The sequence below is a fragment of the Geotrypetes seraphini genome, chromosome 2, assembly GCF_902459505.1.
Source record: "Geotrypetes seraphini chromosome 2, aGeoSer1.1, whole genome shotgun sequence".
Taxonomy (NCBI): domain Eukaryota; kingdom Metazoa; phylum Chordata; class Amphibia; order Gymnophiona; family Dermophiidae; genus Geotrypetes; species Geotrypetes seraphini.
In genome coordinates, this window is record NC_047085.1 from 514,381,454 (window position 1) to 514,395,193 (window position 13,740).

A 13,740-nucleotide genomic window follows, 5' to 3' on the forward strand; every position below is an offset into this window, starting at 1 on the left:
ATATTTTGAGTAAAGCTTGAGGAAGTGGCTCCAGTCTGGGTTTTCAAAGTGATTTCAGGTCATATCAACAGCTTTACCTTTTTTGTCTGAGGCAGGAAACATGATAGGTAAATCTATGCTTGAACCTGCAAGAGACAATCTCAATTTGTGGATTTTTGTAGCGAAAAAGTCAGCTAAGATCGCCGCAGGGGGTGGGGAGTCTGTATTGGAGCGCTTGTGGAATTCAGTATCAAACAAAGAATTGACTATTTTGAAGAGTTTGTGACTATTTAAAGTAGGAGAATTAATTTTTTGGGAGTAATGTTTGCTACACTTTTCTTTGATCATTATTTTGTATTCTTTAACCTTTAGTCGCCAAGTAAGTCTATCTTCTTCTTTCCCTGTTTTGAACCATATTCTTTCCAATTTGCGTAATTCTCGCTTTAAGACCATTAAGTCGGTATCATACCAGTTGTCTGATAAACGTCTTTTTTTACGTTTTTTCAGAGGGGCTATGTCGTTTAAGACTTGATCACTAAAGTTTTTCCATCCTAAAATGAAGTTAGGGTCAAAAGCTGGGTTGGAGATTAAGCTATAGTGCGTCCAAAATTCTACCGGGTTCAGCTGTCCTCTTGTGCAAATAGTTTTCTCTTTGAAGTTGTTCCTTGGTTCTGTTTTAAGTTGTCTTTTAATCCAGCATAGTTCAAAGTTGCATAAGAGATGGTCCGACCAGGGAGTATAAGACCAGGTTTCACCTTTGAGACTTATACTGGGGGTCGTTAGGGCATTAGAAAGGAATGTGATCAGATCTAAGTGGTGACCTTTCTGGTGGGTTTTAGTTGGGGATGGTTTGGAGAACCCTAATGATGTAAGGAAGGAAAGTAGATCGGTTACATTCAAGTTTCTTTATTTTTGATATACCGTCTATAAAAATACATGTCTAGACGGTATACATTATAAAAATTATAGGAAGGAATTAAAGTAAGCAAATAAAAACAGTAATTTATCAAATATTAAAAATATTGGACAAGTTCATTGGAATTGTCTGCCTTTTTGAGGTGTAAATTAACATCCCTGGCTATAAAGTTGTAGGCACCGGCTACCGAGTTTGCAAGGAGGAATTTGTAGAATTCCTCTTTTGCTAGGTGCCATTTGTTGGGGGGGATGTAAAATATTGTGAGGATCAAGTTATCTTTGCAATCCTCTTTAGATATTTTACAAGTGAGAATTTCCAGGCCAGTAGTCAATTTGGAGTGTAACACTTGGAACTTTAAGTGGTTTCGGAGAATTATTGCTAAACCACCTCCTCTTTTTTTGATTCTTGATAAAAGGATAATTTTGTAGTCTGAAGGTAGTATATCCCCTATGATGATATCCTAATCAGAGGTTAACCATGTTTCAGTTAGAAGTAGAATATCCAGATGGGTTTCTTCCAGCCAGTCTTTGACCAGTTGTGCCTTATTCCTGACTGAACGAATGTTCAGGTAAGCTCCAGATAGCTTGTAATGATCTAGAGGAGCCAACGGCTCCGAGTGTTGTAGGTTTTTTAGGAGTCGTTGTCTTTTTTGCGTTGGTCTTAAGGGACGGTGGGAAGAGTTAACCACAGGGATTGGAAAGGGACCTGTTTCCATGCAGTCATAAAGGTGGTGAGAGGGGCGAAAAAAATTTTTGGACCTGGTGATTCTGTCCCTTGTAAAGTGAGTTTGAATTGATTCAAATGCTAAAGGTCTTGATAGCAAACTTCTCATACCTAGTACCTAGATATTCTCAGCGACCTGGTCCACATCCATAAGAATCCGTAACAAAATTCAACTGAACCTACCGCCCATAAGGAACCTTCAATACAAGCAAATTTTCAACTCCATGCTAACCTATCTGGGAGTAAAAACCTGGAACGATCTCCCAGAAACTATCAGAAAGGAGGCCAACTACTCCTTCTGAAAAAAACTGAAAACTTACCTCTTTGACAGTTAATATCTGCCTTTTCCTTTCCTCCTATATGTCCCTTTCCCCCTTCTCCCCCTTCCCTCCCTGTTTTACTCTTCAGTCGCCTAGAGCTTGTATAGGTTTGTGCAACTCACAAATAGAACATTAGATTAGAATTAATGGGAAAGGGAAGACGGGACAAAGGGGTCAAGAAACAAACTATATAATACTCTATAATGCGCTGTATCAAGGACAAAATGAATTCTTCATTGGACCCTAGGCACCCAAGTACACTGGGCTCCCTGGACCTGCCCCCTCCCTGCTTCTGCCCTCATACGTTCCCCTTCTGCGAGAGTGTACACTCTTGACCCGGGTCTAGAAGATCAAGTAGCTGAATTTGCAGTCTTCAAAAGGCTATGGGCGGTTCCTACACGCTGCCCACAGCTAACCCAGAAGCCTTCCTTCTAACGCAAAATTCCAGCATCAGAGGAATGGCTTCCGGGTCAGCCGCAGGCAGCATGTAGCCCACGGCATTTTGAAGACTGCGAGTTTGGCTGCACTGAAGAAAGCAGGAGGAGGCAAAACTTGGACACCTGGAGCTGGACACAGAGGCAGATAGACTGACGTCACCAGAGCAGGCAGCATTCTGGGCCCCCCTCAACGCTTCGGGCCTGAGGCACGTGCTTACTTGGCCTGTATCTAGGAATGATGAAAACGAACCATTATCTTTTCCTCTCTCTAAGATAATACATTATGTTAGTCATGTGGGACAGACTTCTCAGAAGTTAAGTATTAGAATGATTGAACATTGAGTTGCTTGAGGACCGAGAAAATGTTTACCTCATCAGTTTAAGTATTCCAAGGGATCTCAGAATGGTTTACATTAATTTATTCAGGTACTCAAGCACTTTTCCCTGTCTGTCCTGGTGGGCTTACAATCTATCTAATGTATCTGGTGCAATGGGGGGATTAAGTGACTTGCCCAGGGTCACAAGGAGTGGCATGGGCTTGAACCCACAACCCCAGGGTGCTAAGCTTTAACCCCTGCACCATACACTCTTTGTGCATCCTCACTACATATGAGGGGTTGAGTTCAATTTCTGGGTGGTGCATCCTTTTTATTCTATATCTTGATTTAGATTTAAGGTGTGCTTTTCCTGAACCATATAGAACAGTCATATGTGTCCATACTCCATCCACAGGCTGTTCTCCCATCTATAAGTCAAAGTAGAGACAAATATGACCCAACGGTAACCATGTTTCAATAGGACTCTGGATCAGGGGCCATTACTTCATGCTCATAAATACTTTTAGCCACTATCTTATAGAATAGCACCTAAGAGCTATTGCAGGTAAGTACGAGGGGCTGGTGTGCAAATAGGCAGAGCACAAGTGGGATACAGGCGATTCCTATAGCTACATGCAAAACCTATAGATTAAGGTTAGAGCACTCGGTCTTTTGGCACCTTTGAGAGAATTGACACGCTGCCATTTCCAAGGAACAAATCACAAACCGGCACTGTCTCGAGATAAATGCTTGAAAAAATGCTTTGCAGATAGAAAACTGACCAATTCTCAAGCCAAGGCACAAACAATTTACATGTACTGAGTATAATAAAAGCTTCACTCAGCTTTCACATCTAAAAAGACACAAAGTGATCCTCTGAGCAAGGCGCTGTCTGGCGGAAACAGCGCAGAGCAAATAGCAGGGCGTGAAAGACCTAAGTCTGGACAGAGTGTGTTATAAGCGAACATCATAAATCCATATCAGGATAATTAACAAATGATCAGAAAATTATATCGAGAGAAGGGCATAATAATATGCTATTGATGTAATTTGCTGGTTAAACTGGACTTAGGGAAAGTAAATATATAAAATATTTGTAGCGGTATTTAAATTATAAGTTCTTTTTCCTTATCTTTGTCCAAATTTCCCGCCTATAGCCTTATGGCTTAATTAATACCAGATGGCTCTTAGACTGGTAGTGGTAAGGAAGATAGAGGGTTTCACATTCCTGAGCAAGGCATGTACTTTCATAAGAATTATGATATACAGTGTTCCCCCGGTTGTTCACGGTCGGTGGTTCGCAGTCCCAGTCATTCGCAGCTCCTGATTGGATAAGGCCCGACTTCGTGCAGGAAGAGGCGGTCGGAGCGAACCACGAGTGATTTCCTGCACTTGCAGTGCTCTGGCTGCTCTCCCGCTGCCCTCTGATTTGTGGGGGGTCCTGGAACGGACCCCCCGCGAATCTCGGGGGAGTACTGTAGATGTAGGTATGTGTGTGTGTATTTAAATATGAAATGTGCATATAAAGCTAATACTATAAAGATTTAGATTTTGGACAATCCAGAAGCAACATATGGAGTTTGACCTACCTGACCTTGAAGTCTGTGAGGCCTGCTTGCCTTCTTAGATGAGAAGGGGGGCTTCTTGGGCTCAATATAGGAGAGCATTAGTGATTCTCATTAAGGGGGGGGGGCTTTTGGGCTATTTTGTGTTTGTTTTACCGAGACATAGTTAGACACAGGCAAAAGCCCAGACTGTCGGTTCTTCGTTAGTCAGAGGGCTACATTGATTCATTCTAAGACATAAGACAAATACTGGTTAAGAGAGATATTCCTTCCTTAAGGGTTGTATTGCGTTGGTAAATTTCAACCTAAGTTCTATTAAAATTTATACATTATAATCTTCTTTTATGTAAATTACTGTAAAGATATATAGCTGTTATATCTTAAACAACTTTTCTTTCAGCCTGTTATCTATAAAAGCGAAGAAGGTCTTTGTTAAGTGAAAGCCACTCCCCTACCATGTATGAAATGCCTTAAATCATATGAAGGGAGGGACAAATGATGTATATAAGTGACAGTATTGCTATGGCAAATAGCAATTCCTCCCTTCAGCAAGATGCCATTACTCTGCTGTGAAGAGATGAATTTCCATTGTACAAATCATAATTGTTTATGAGCCTTGTAAGATTATTCTGTTATGAAATAACTTTGAATAAATTTAAATGTTAATTGGCTATCGTGTTTGTGCACTTACTAAAAACCAACGGGGGCATGTTTAGGCAGGTTAGTATAGTAAATCCCATTTACCACACAGTGTAGAAACCATTTACATGTACTGAGTGTAATAAAAGCTTCACTCAACTTGGGTTACTTTTCAACCTGTAACTGAGACACAGATCTTACAATTATGTATAAGTTGAGGAAATGCAAGTGTATATTAGATCCCAGTCCCTTATATTTATATAAGAGAATTCCTGCCCAAGCCATTGCGTGGCTAACTGAACTTATAAATTCTGCCATAGACGTTGGGGGTTTTCTACTGATATGGGCCGTATAGTTCTTACTATAAGCTATAAAAAGCTGACCTAGATCCAACTATCTTGTTAAATTATTGGCCAATTACCAATACAGTGGTGCCTCGCATAACGGACGCCTCGTACAGCGAACGCTGCGCATAACGAACTTTTTGTCTTGTTCCCTATAACGAACTTCGTTTCACACAACGAAGTCGCCCGAGGGGCCCGGGGGGGGGGGGGCGGAACTACTCTCGCCGCTTCCTAATGTGAGCCGGGAACAGCAGCACCCTCCTGTCTGAATGCAGTGTTCCATCATCTCCCTCCACCTTACCTTAGATGCCGAGTTTTCCGGCTTTCTTTTTCGGCCAGCCACACACTTTCAAAGAGCAGCACATGCGCGCATGCTCTGTTGTTCAATCTTCTCCTCTGACGCAACCGGAAACCGGAAGTTGCAGGAGAGGAGAACATTGATCAACTTCAGCAGCTGCGCGTGCACAGCTTTTTGAAAGCGTGCGGCTGGGTGAAAAAGAAAGCTGGCAAACTCTGCATATAAGGTGAGGTGGAGGGAGGGAAATGTAGGGCTGCAGAACAAATTATTTTGTTTTACATGTATTCTTATGGGAAAACAGGGCTGCAGAACGAATTATTTTGTTTTACATGTATTCTTATGGGAAAACAGGGCTGCAGAACGAATTATTTTGTTTTACATGTATTCTTATGGGAAAACGCGTTTCACACAACGAACGTTTCACATAACAAACTTGCTCCTGGAACGGATTAAGTTCGTTGTGTGAGGCACCACTGTATACTGTTGTTAACTAAAATAATGGAATCTATAGAAGCCACGACTGTTTTATAACTCATGAGAAATCCCTTCTGTTTTTCTCCAGCAGATCATCAGATCCAACACGAATGGAAGAGAGAAAAGAATCAAGGAGAAGATCCGGTTGAAATGGAACAAATCCAAACACTGTCGAAAAATGTCTGTGAGAATAATTCCCAGGAAACTGAGAAAATTAACACAAAGAATTATAAGCAGGAATCAAAGAACCAGAGAGACCCTACAGAGGTCTCAAGGGATGGAGTCAGGAAGTGTGAGAGAAATGACAGAGATCTGAGTTACTTCCCTGAGGACCAGAGACACCTAGCAGAAGGACCCTTCCAAATAAGCTTCACTAAGCTTTCAAGTCTAAAAAGTCACAAAATGAACCACACAGGAAACAAACCATTTACATGTACAGAGTGTAATAAATGCTTCACTCGACTTTCACATCTAAAAAGCCACCAAATGATTCACATAGGGTACAAACCATTTACATGTACTGGGTGTAATAAAAGCTTCTTTCGACTTTCAGATCTAAAAATTCATGTGTGGATCCACACAGGCCACAAACCATATACATGTACTGAGTGTAATAAAAGCTTCACTCACCTTTCAAGTCTAAAAAGTCACAAAATGATCCACACAGGGTACAAACCATTTACATGTACTGAGTGTAATAAAAGCTTCACTCGGCTTTCAAATTTAAAAAGTCACAAAATGATCCACACAGGAGACAAACAATATACATGTACTGAGTGTAAGAAAAGCTTCACTTGGCTTTCACAGCTAAAAAGACACAAAATGATCCACACAGGAGACAAACAATATACATGTACTGAGTGTAAGAAAAGCTTCACTTGGCTTTCACAGCTAAAAAGACACAAAATGATCCACACAGGAGACAAACAATATACATGTACTGAGTGTAAGAAAAGCTTCACTTGGCTTTCAAATCTAAAAAGACACAAAATGATCCACACAGGAGACAAACAATATACATGTACTGAGTGTAATAAAAGCTTCTTTCGACTTTCAGATCTAAAAAGCCACCAAATGATTCACATAGGGTACAAACCATTTGCATGTACTGAGTGTAATAAAAGCTTCTTTCGACTTTCAGATCTAAAAAGCCACCAAATGATTCACATAGGGTACAAACCATTTGCATGTACTGAGTGTAATAAAAGCTTCTTTCGACTTTCAGATCTAAAAACTCATGATAAGATCCACACAGGGCACAAACCATATACATAGCCACCAAATGATCCACACAGGGTACAAACCATTTTCATGTGCTAAGTGTAATATAAGTTTCACTCACCTTTCACATCTAAAAAACCACCAAATGACCCACACAGGGCACAAACCATTTACATGTACTGAGTGTAATAAAAGCTTCACTCGGCTTTCAAATCTAAAAAAACACCAAATGAGCCACACTGGGTACAAACCATTTACATGTACTGATTTTAATAAAAGCTTCTTTCGACTTTCAGATCTGAAAACTCATGAGAGGATCCACACAGGGCACAAACCATATACATGTACTGAATGTAATAAAAGCTTCACTCAGCTTTCAAGTCTAAAAAGTCACAAAATGATCCACACAGGGTACAAACCATTTACATGTACTGAGTGTAATAAAAGCTTCTTTCGACTTTCAGATCTAAAAACTCATGTGAGGATACACACAGGGCACAAACCATATACATGTACTGAGTGTAATAAAAGGTTCACTCAGCTTTCACATCTAAAACGCCACCAAATGATCCACACAGGGTACAAACCATTTTTATGTGCTGAGTGTAATATAAGTTTCACTCACCTTTCACATTTAAAAAGCCACCAAATGAGCCACACTGGGTACAAACCATATACATGTACTGAGTGTAATAAAAGCTTCACTCAGGTTTCCCATCTAAGAAGCCACCAAAAGATCCATGCAGGATACAAACCATATACATGTACTGAGTGTAATAAAAGCTTCTTTCGACTTTCAGATCTAAAAACTCATGAGAGGATTCACACAGGGCACAAACCATATACATGTACTGAGTGTAATTAAAGCTTCACTCAGGTTTCCCATCTAAAAAGCCACCAAATGATCCATGCAAGGCACAAACCATATACATGTACTGAGTGTAATAAAAGCTTTGCTCGGATTTCAGATTAAAAATTTCACAAGAATATCCACATGGAAGTCAAACCATTTACACGTGCTGAGTGCAAGAAATGTTTCACTCAGCTTTCAGCTCTAAAAAGCCACCAAGTGATCCATACAGGATACAAATCATGTACATGTACTGTGTAATAAAAACTTCACTCAACCCTCAGATCTAAAAAGACACAGGGCAGAAACCATTTACATGTACTGAGTGTAATATAAGCTTCACTCAGCTTCCAAATCTAAAAAGACACAAAATGATTCACACAGGATACAAACCATTTACATGTACTGAGTGTAATAAAAGCTTTGCTCAGCTGTCACATCTAAAGTTTCACAAGAATATCTACATGGCAGACAAACCATTTACATGTCCTGAGTGTAATAAAAGCTTAACTCAGCTTTCAGATTTAAAAAGATACAGTGATCCACACAGTGTAGAAACCATTTATATGTACTGAATGTAATAAAAGCTTCACTCAGCTTGGGTTACTTTTGAACCGGTAACTGAGACACAGATCTTGCAATTATGTTATAAATTGAGGAAATGCAAGTGTATCTTGGATCATATTCCCTCATATTTGTATGAGAGAATTCTTGCCCAAGCTATTGTGTGGCTAACTGAACTTATAAATTCTGCCTTAGAAGTTGGGGAGTTTTCTACTGATATGGGCCAAATAGTTCTTATTATAAGCTATAAATAGCTGACCTAGATCCAACTATCTTGTTAAATTATTGGCCAATTACAAATATAGCGCTGTTAACTAAAATGATGGAATCTATCCTCTCCAGTCAACTCTCCACTTATTAGATGAGATTTTCTGTTCTTTTGCCGTATCGGCATGGTTTTAGGCCAAATTTCAGTACTGAAACTTTGCTGATTTCTCCTAAAGGTTCAGCAACTACATTTGAATAACAAATTTGCCATCTTATTACAAACAATTCGACTTGTCCGTGGCTTTTGATGTTGTCCATCATGACTTTTTGATAGGCCTAGAGCATGCAGTCTTAAGCTGGTTTTCTAATTTCCTACAATTATGATCTTATACTGTTAATGTGGATGGTATAATATCATTTCCCTGGAAGTCGTCATGTGGAGTCCCACAGGGATTGCCTTTGCCTCCCATCCTTTTCAATATCTATGTGAAATATCTTGAATCATCAATTTTCAAATCCCTGCATACGTACGCAGATAATACTTTCATCCTCCTTGAGGTAGACTTGAATCTTTCAAATCTTTCTGCAAACATAATTCAGTGTATAATGAAATTGCAGGCTTGGTCATTTTCTGTTCAAATGAATTTAAATGAAGCCAAAACTAAACTCCTATGGCTTGGTCCAAAACTGGATCAGGGACATCTCTACAGATTGAGTTTTCCTCTAAGATCGCAGGTGTCATCATAGACTCATCCCTCTCATTCAATGAACAAGCCACCACTGCAATTAGATCTTTCTCTAAATAATTCATAGTATTTGGTGATTATAATCTATTATCGTTTGAATTTTGAGGAACAGATTTCATCTGTGGTTGCTAAAGGCTTTGGGGCTTTGAGACAGCTTAGAGCTATTTGAGATTTTTTGGGTGAGAAATCATTACATATGCTAATTCATGCTGTTGCATTGTCTAAGTTAGATTAGGGTCATTTAGTATATGCCAGTATAGGAAGAGGACAATTAAAGCACCTACAATCAGTACAAGATGCTGCGATTCGGCTGTTAGGCCAGGCACATATTCGTGATCACGATACACCTCTGTATGTGAAATTCCACTGGTTACCAAAGCAACTTAGGATCCAATTTAAGACCTTGCTGTTGGCACATAGAGCATTATTTGAGTTACAACTATTCGATCTTTCTAATTTGGTGTTATTTTATGCACGATCTCTGAATGATAATAGAGTAGTTGTTCCTCACATTTTGAAGGCCCATCTTGCCTCGACTAGGGATTGTGCATTTTTCTGTTTAGTCCTCGGTTATGGAATAGTTTGCCTATAGAATTGAGAAAGGAAGAAGCGTATACATTTGAAAGCACATTTCTTTCAACTTGCCTTTTTAAATTGAGGGAATGTATTTGGGACTGCTGTATGTATTTGTTTATTTAATTATTTTTATAAATGGGTGAATGTATTAATTAATTTTATTATTATGGATAAACTGATGGTTAGAGAGAAGCATTTATTAAAAAAGTATATATTTTTTTCTCTCTTTCTTTCCTTTTCTATATGAATGGAGTTCTTTTCAAAATTGTTATGAATTATATTGTAAACCTCTGTGATCCTGTTTTTGGCTGTTAATAAACATAAACAAATTAGCTCTCTAGTAAAAAAAATGTTCCTTCAGCCATCACATAATAATAATAATAATAACAGCAGGACCGTGAGTTTTATGCGGTTTACAATGATTAGAAAGATGCTACAAATTGAGTGGAACATACATAGTTAGAGATTAGTGGCTAACATTTTAAGGGATCAGATTTATGGGAGAGATTGTGATGGGAGCAATTCTCCAGATTCGTTACCTAGGTACTTCAAGAACAGGTATGTTTTTAGGTGTTTCCTAAATTCACCATAGTTATTTGCGTGTGTTATTAGTTTTTCCAGGTCTTTGCCCCATAAGGCTGCTTGATACGATAGAAGATGTTGATGGTGTCTCTTAAATTTACATCCTCTAGCCGATGGGGAGACGAACTTCAGTTGTGTACTCTTATGTCTGTTGGTTGAGAAGGAGAAGAGGTCAGTTATATATTTAGGGGCTAGACCGAATAGTACCTTGAAGCAGAAACATCCCAGCTTGAATTTTGCATGTGCTTCCATTGGCAGCCAGTGCAGGAGTTGTTAGGAAGGGGTTATGTGATCGGACTTCTTCAACCCAAAGATCAACCTGACTGCCACATTCTGTACCAGTTGCAGTCTCTGCATGTTCTTCTGGGAGATTGCCAGATGGGCAATATTACAATAATCGAGATGGCTCATTATTAGGGATTGTACCAGAAGTCTGAATGATGTAGCATCGAAGTATGCTCTAATGGACCTAAGTTTCCAGAGAGTAAAAAAACCCTTTCTGACTAGGGAGTCCACTTGGTCTTTCATGGTTAGGCCTTGGTCCAGTATTACCCCCAGAACCTTTATTGTAGGTTGAATAGGGTAGCTGAGATTGTTGATGCATAGTGGAGTTTAGTGACAGTGGATGTGGCGAGGCTATGAAGAATTTAGTTTTTTCTGAATTAAGCTTCAGAGTGAATTCTGTGGTCCATTGTTCTATCAGGTTTAGTGCTTCTGTTGCCATGGGGGTAGTTTCAGAGGGAGAAGTTGTGAATGGGATAATGATTGTAAAGTCATCTGCGTAACTGAATAATTTTATACCCCGCTGAGCCAGTTGCACGCCTAGTGATGACATGTAGACGTTGAAGAGCAGTGGCGATAATGAGAACCCCTGTGGAACGCCAGATGGGTTTCTCCAGGTTTTAGAGAGGTTGTGATTGAAACGTACTTGATAGGTGCGGGACATAAGGAATCCTCTGAACTAGTCAAATACCTCTCCTATGATGCCGATTGCGTCTAAGCATTGTATCAATTTCTCACAATCCACCAAGTCAAAGGCCGAGCTCATGTCAAATATCATGATTAGGGTGTTATGACCCTTGCTGAATAAGGAGCGTAAGTAATCTAGTGTCGCCGCAATTACTGTCTCGATGCTAAACAGAGGTCTGAAGCCAGATTAGGTTTCATGTAGTAGAGAGAACTGGTCGAGGTAGTCCATCAACTGGGTATGTACTAGACCTTCCGTTATTTTTACGAAGAATGGAATGGATGCTACCGGTCTATAGTTGGTTACTGATGTTAGGGATTGTTTACGATTTTTTGGAATTGGGGTGATTATAATGTGACCATTATTAGTTAGGAATTTTCCATTTTTGAAATTATTGGTCAGATTGCTCCACAGTTTTAATTTGAAGTCTAATGGGGCTGCTTTCATAATGTCAGGGGGATAGGGATCTAGAATGCAGTGTGATTTAGTATACTTGTTGTAGAGTTTGATTAAATTATTCCATTTTAGATCCTGAAAGGAGTTCCAAATCATATCCACTGGTATTTCGTTTCCATGTATTTGATGTGCGTGTTTGTTGGCTATTTGATGTGCGTGTTTGTTGTTTGTCGGACAGTTGTTCCTTAGGTTTATAATTTTTGAGTCAAAATGCTGTGCTAGATCGTTTGCTGACGGTAGTTTCGTATCGTGCATGGATTGATTGTGACGTGTGGTGTCAAATAAAATTTGTAACCAAGTTGAACAGTTCTTTAGTGTTGATTCCTTTCGAACTCATATTGGATGTATTAATTTTGGATGAGTAGAATGCTTTCCGTTTTTCTTTTATCAGTTGTTTGTAGTCCTTTATGTTGGATCTCCAATTGTTCTGGTCTGATATTTCTCCCGTTTTATTCCAGATCCTTTCTAGTCGTCTTACTAATTGTTTCATTTTTAATAGTTCAGAGTATTTGAGGAGTTTTTACTGTTTCATTTAGGGGCAATTTTATCTAAAATGGATGTGCTTGTTTTCGTCCACTGTTCCCAAAAATCATCCCCTTCTATTTCCTCACATAATTCATAATGTGCCCAGTATTCCTCTGGATTGATATGGCCCCTTGTGAGATGATCTTTATTTATCTTTGGGTGATTCCAGATTAAGTTAAAGTAGTGGGTGAAATGGTCGGACCAGATATCGTGACACCAGATACAGTCAGATAAGGAAATAGAAGGATCTAGGATCTCCTTTGTGGTCATAGCTACCAAATCTAACTGATTGCCTTTTTCGTGTGTTTGTGTGGGTAAAGGGAGGTTGTAATTGAGTGAGGATAAGAAGTTTTTAAAATCTTTCGCGTCTGGATTGTCCTCTATCTCTAAATGTAGGTTTACATCTCCTGCTATAATATTGTAAGATGGAGTAATTGAATTAAGTAGATCAAATTCGTAGAAGTCCTATCTGGCTTTTGACCAGCTTTTTGGCGGGACATAGAATAGAATGCAGGAGAGGGATTCTTCTAGATCCTTGTTACTAATTTTGCAGGCTAGTATTTCTAACTGGTTGGTTATCTTGGAATCTACTAAGTCAAGTTTGAGTTCTTCCTTAAGGATGACTGCCAATCCTCCCCCTCTTCTGTCTTCGCTATTTAACATGTGAATTTTATAGTTATCTGGTATAAGGTCATTTAATATTGGATCCTCTTCAGAAAATAGCCATGTTTCCGTTAGAAAGAGGCAGGCTAATTTCTTGCTGATGGTCCAATCTTTGATTAAGAAAGCTTTGTTCCTTACCGATCTAGTGTTGAGGTAAGCGCAGGGAACAGAAGTGGTTGTGATGGGTCTGGTGAGTGTGGTGATTTTGTTAGGTTTTACTTCCCTTGTCCTTTTTTTGAGGGTACGATGTTGTCTACCGTTGCTTGTGATTACTTTAATATGATTAACTCTTTCTTCCTGTTGGTTAATTAGAAGCCTAATGGGTGTGTCAGGGTAATGAACAGAGTGAAGTTTTGAATGGAGTGAGATAA

General features: G+C 39.3%; 2 protein-coding genes across 2 annotated transcripts in view; one reads left to right on the top strand and one right to left on the bottom strand.

Moving 5' to 3' along the window:
- The window catches only part of LOC117355249 (zinc finger protein 420-like), an 818,521-nt gene that overhangs the window by 645,602 nt on the left and 159,179 nt on the right, over window positions 1–13,740 (bottom strand). The gene's annotated exons all lie outside the window — the stretch shown is intronic.
- On the top strand, window positions 7,205–10,508 carry LOC117355278 (gastrula zinc finger protein xLCGF3.1-like). Its single transcript, XM_033933593.1, has 2 exons — window positions 7,205–7,575; window positions 7,912–10,508. The coding sequence occupies exons 1-2, from the start codon at window positions 7,250–7,252 to the stop codon at window positions 8,096–8,098; spliced, it is 513 nt and encodes a 170-aa protein (XP_033789484.1). The 5' UTR covers window positions 7,205–7,249; the 3' UTR covers window positions 8,099–10,508.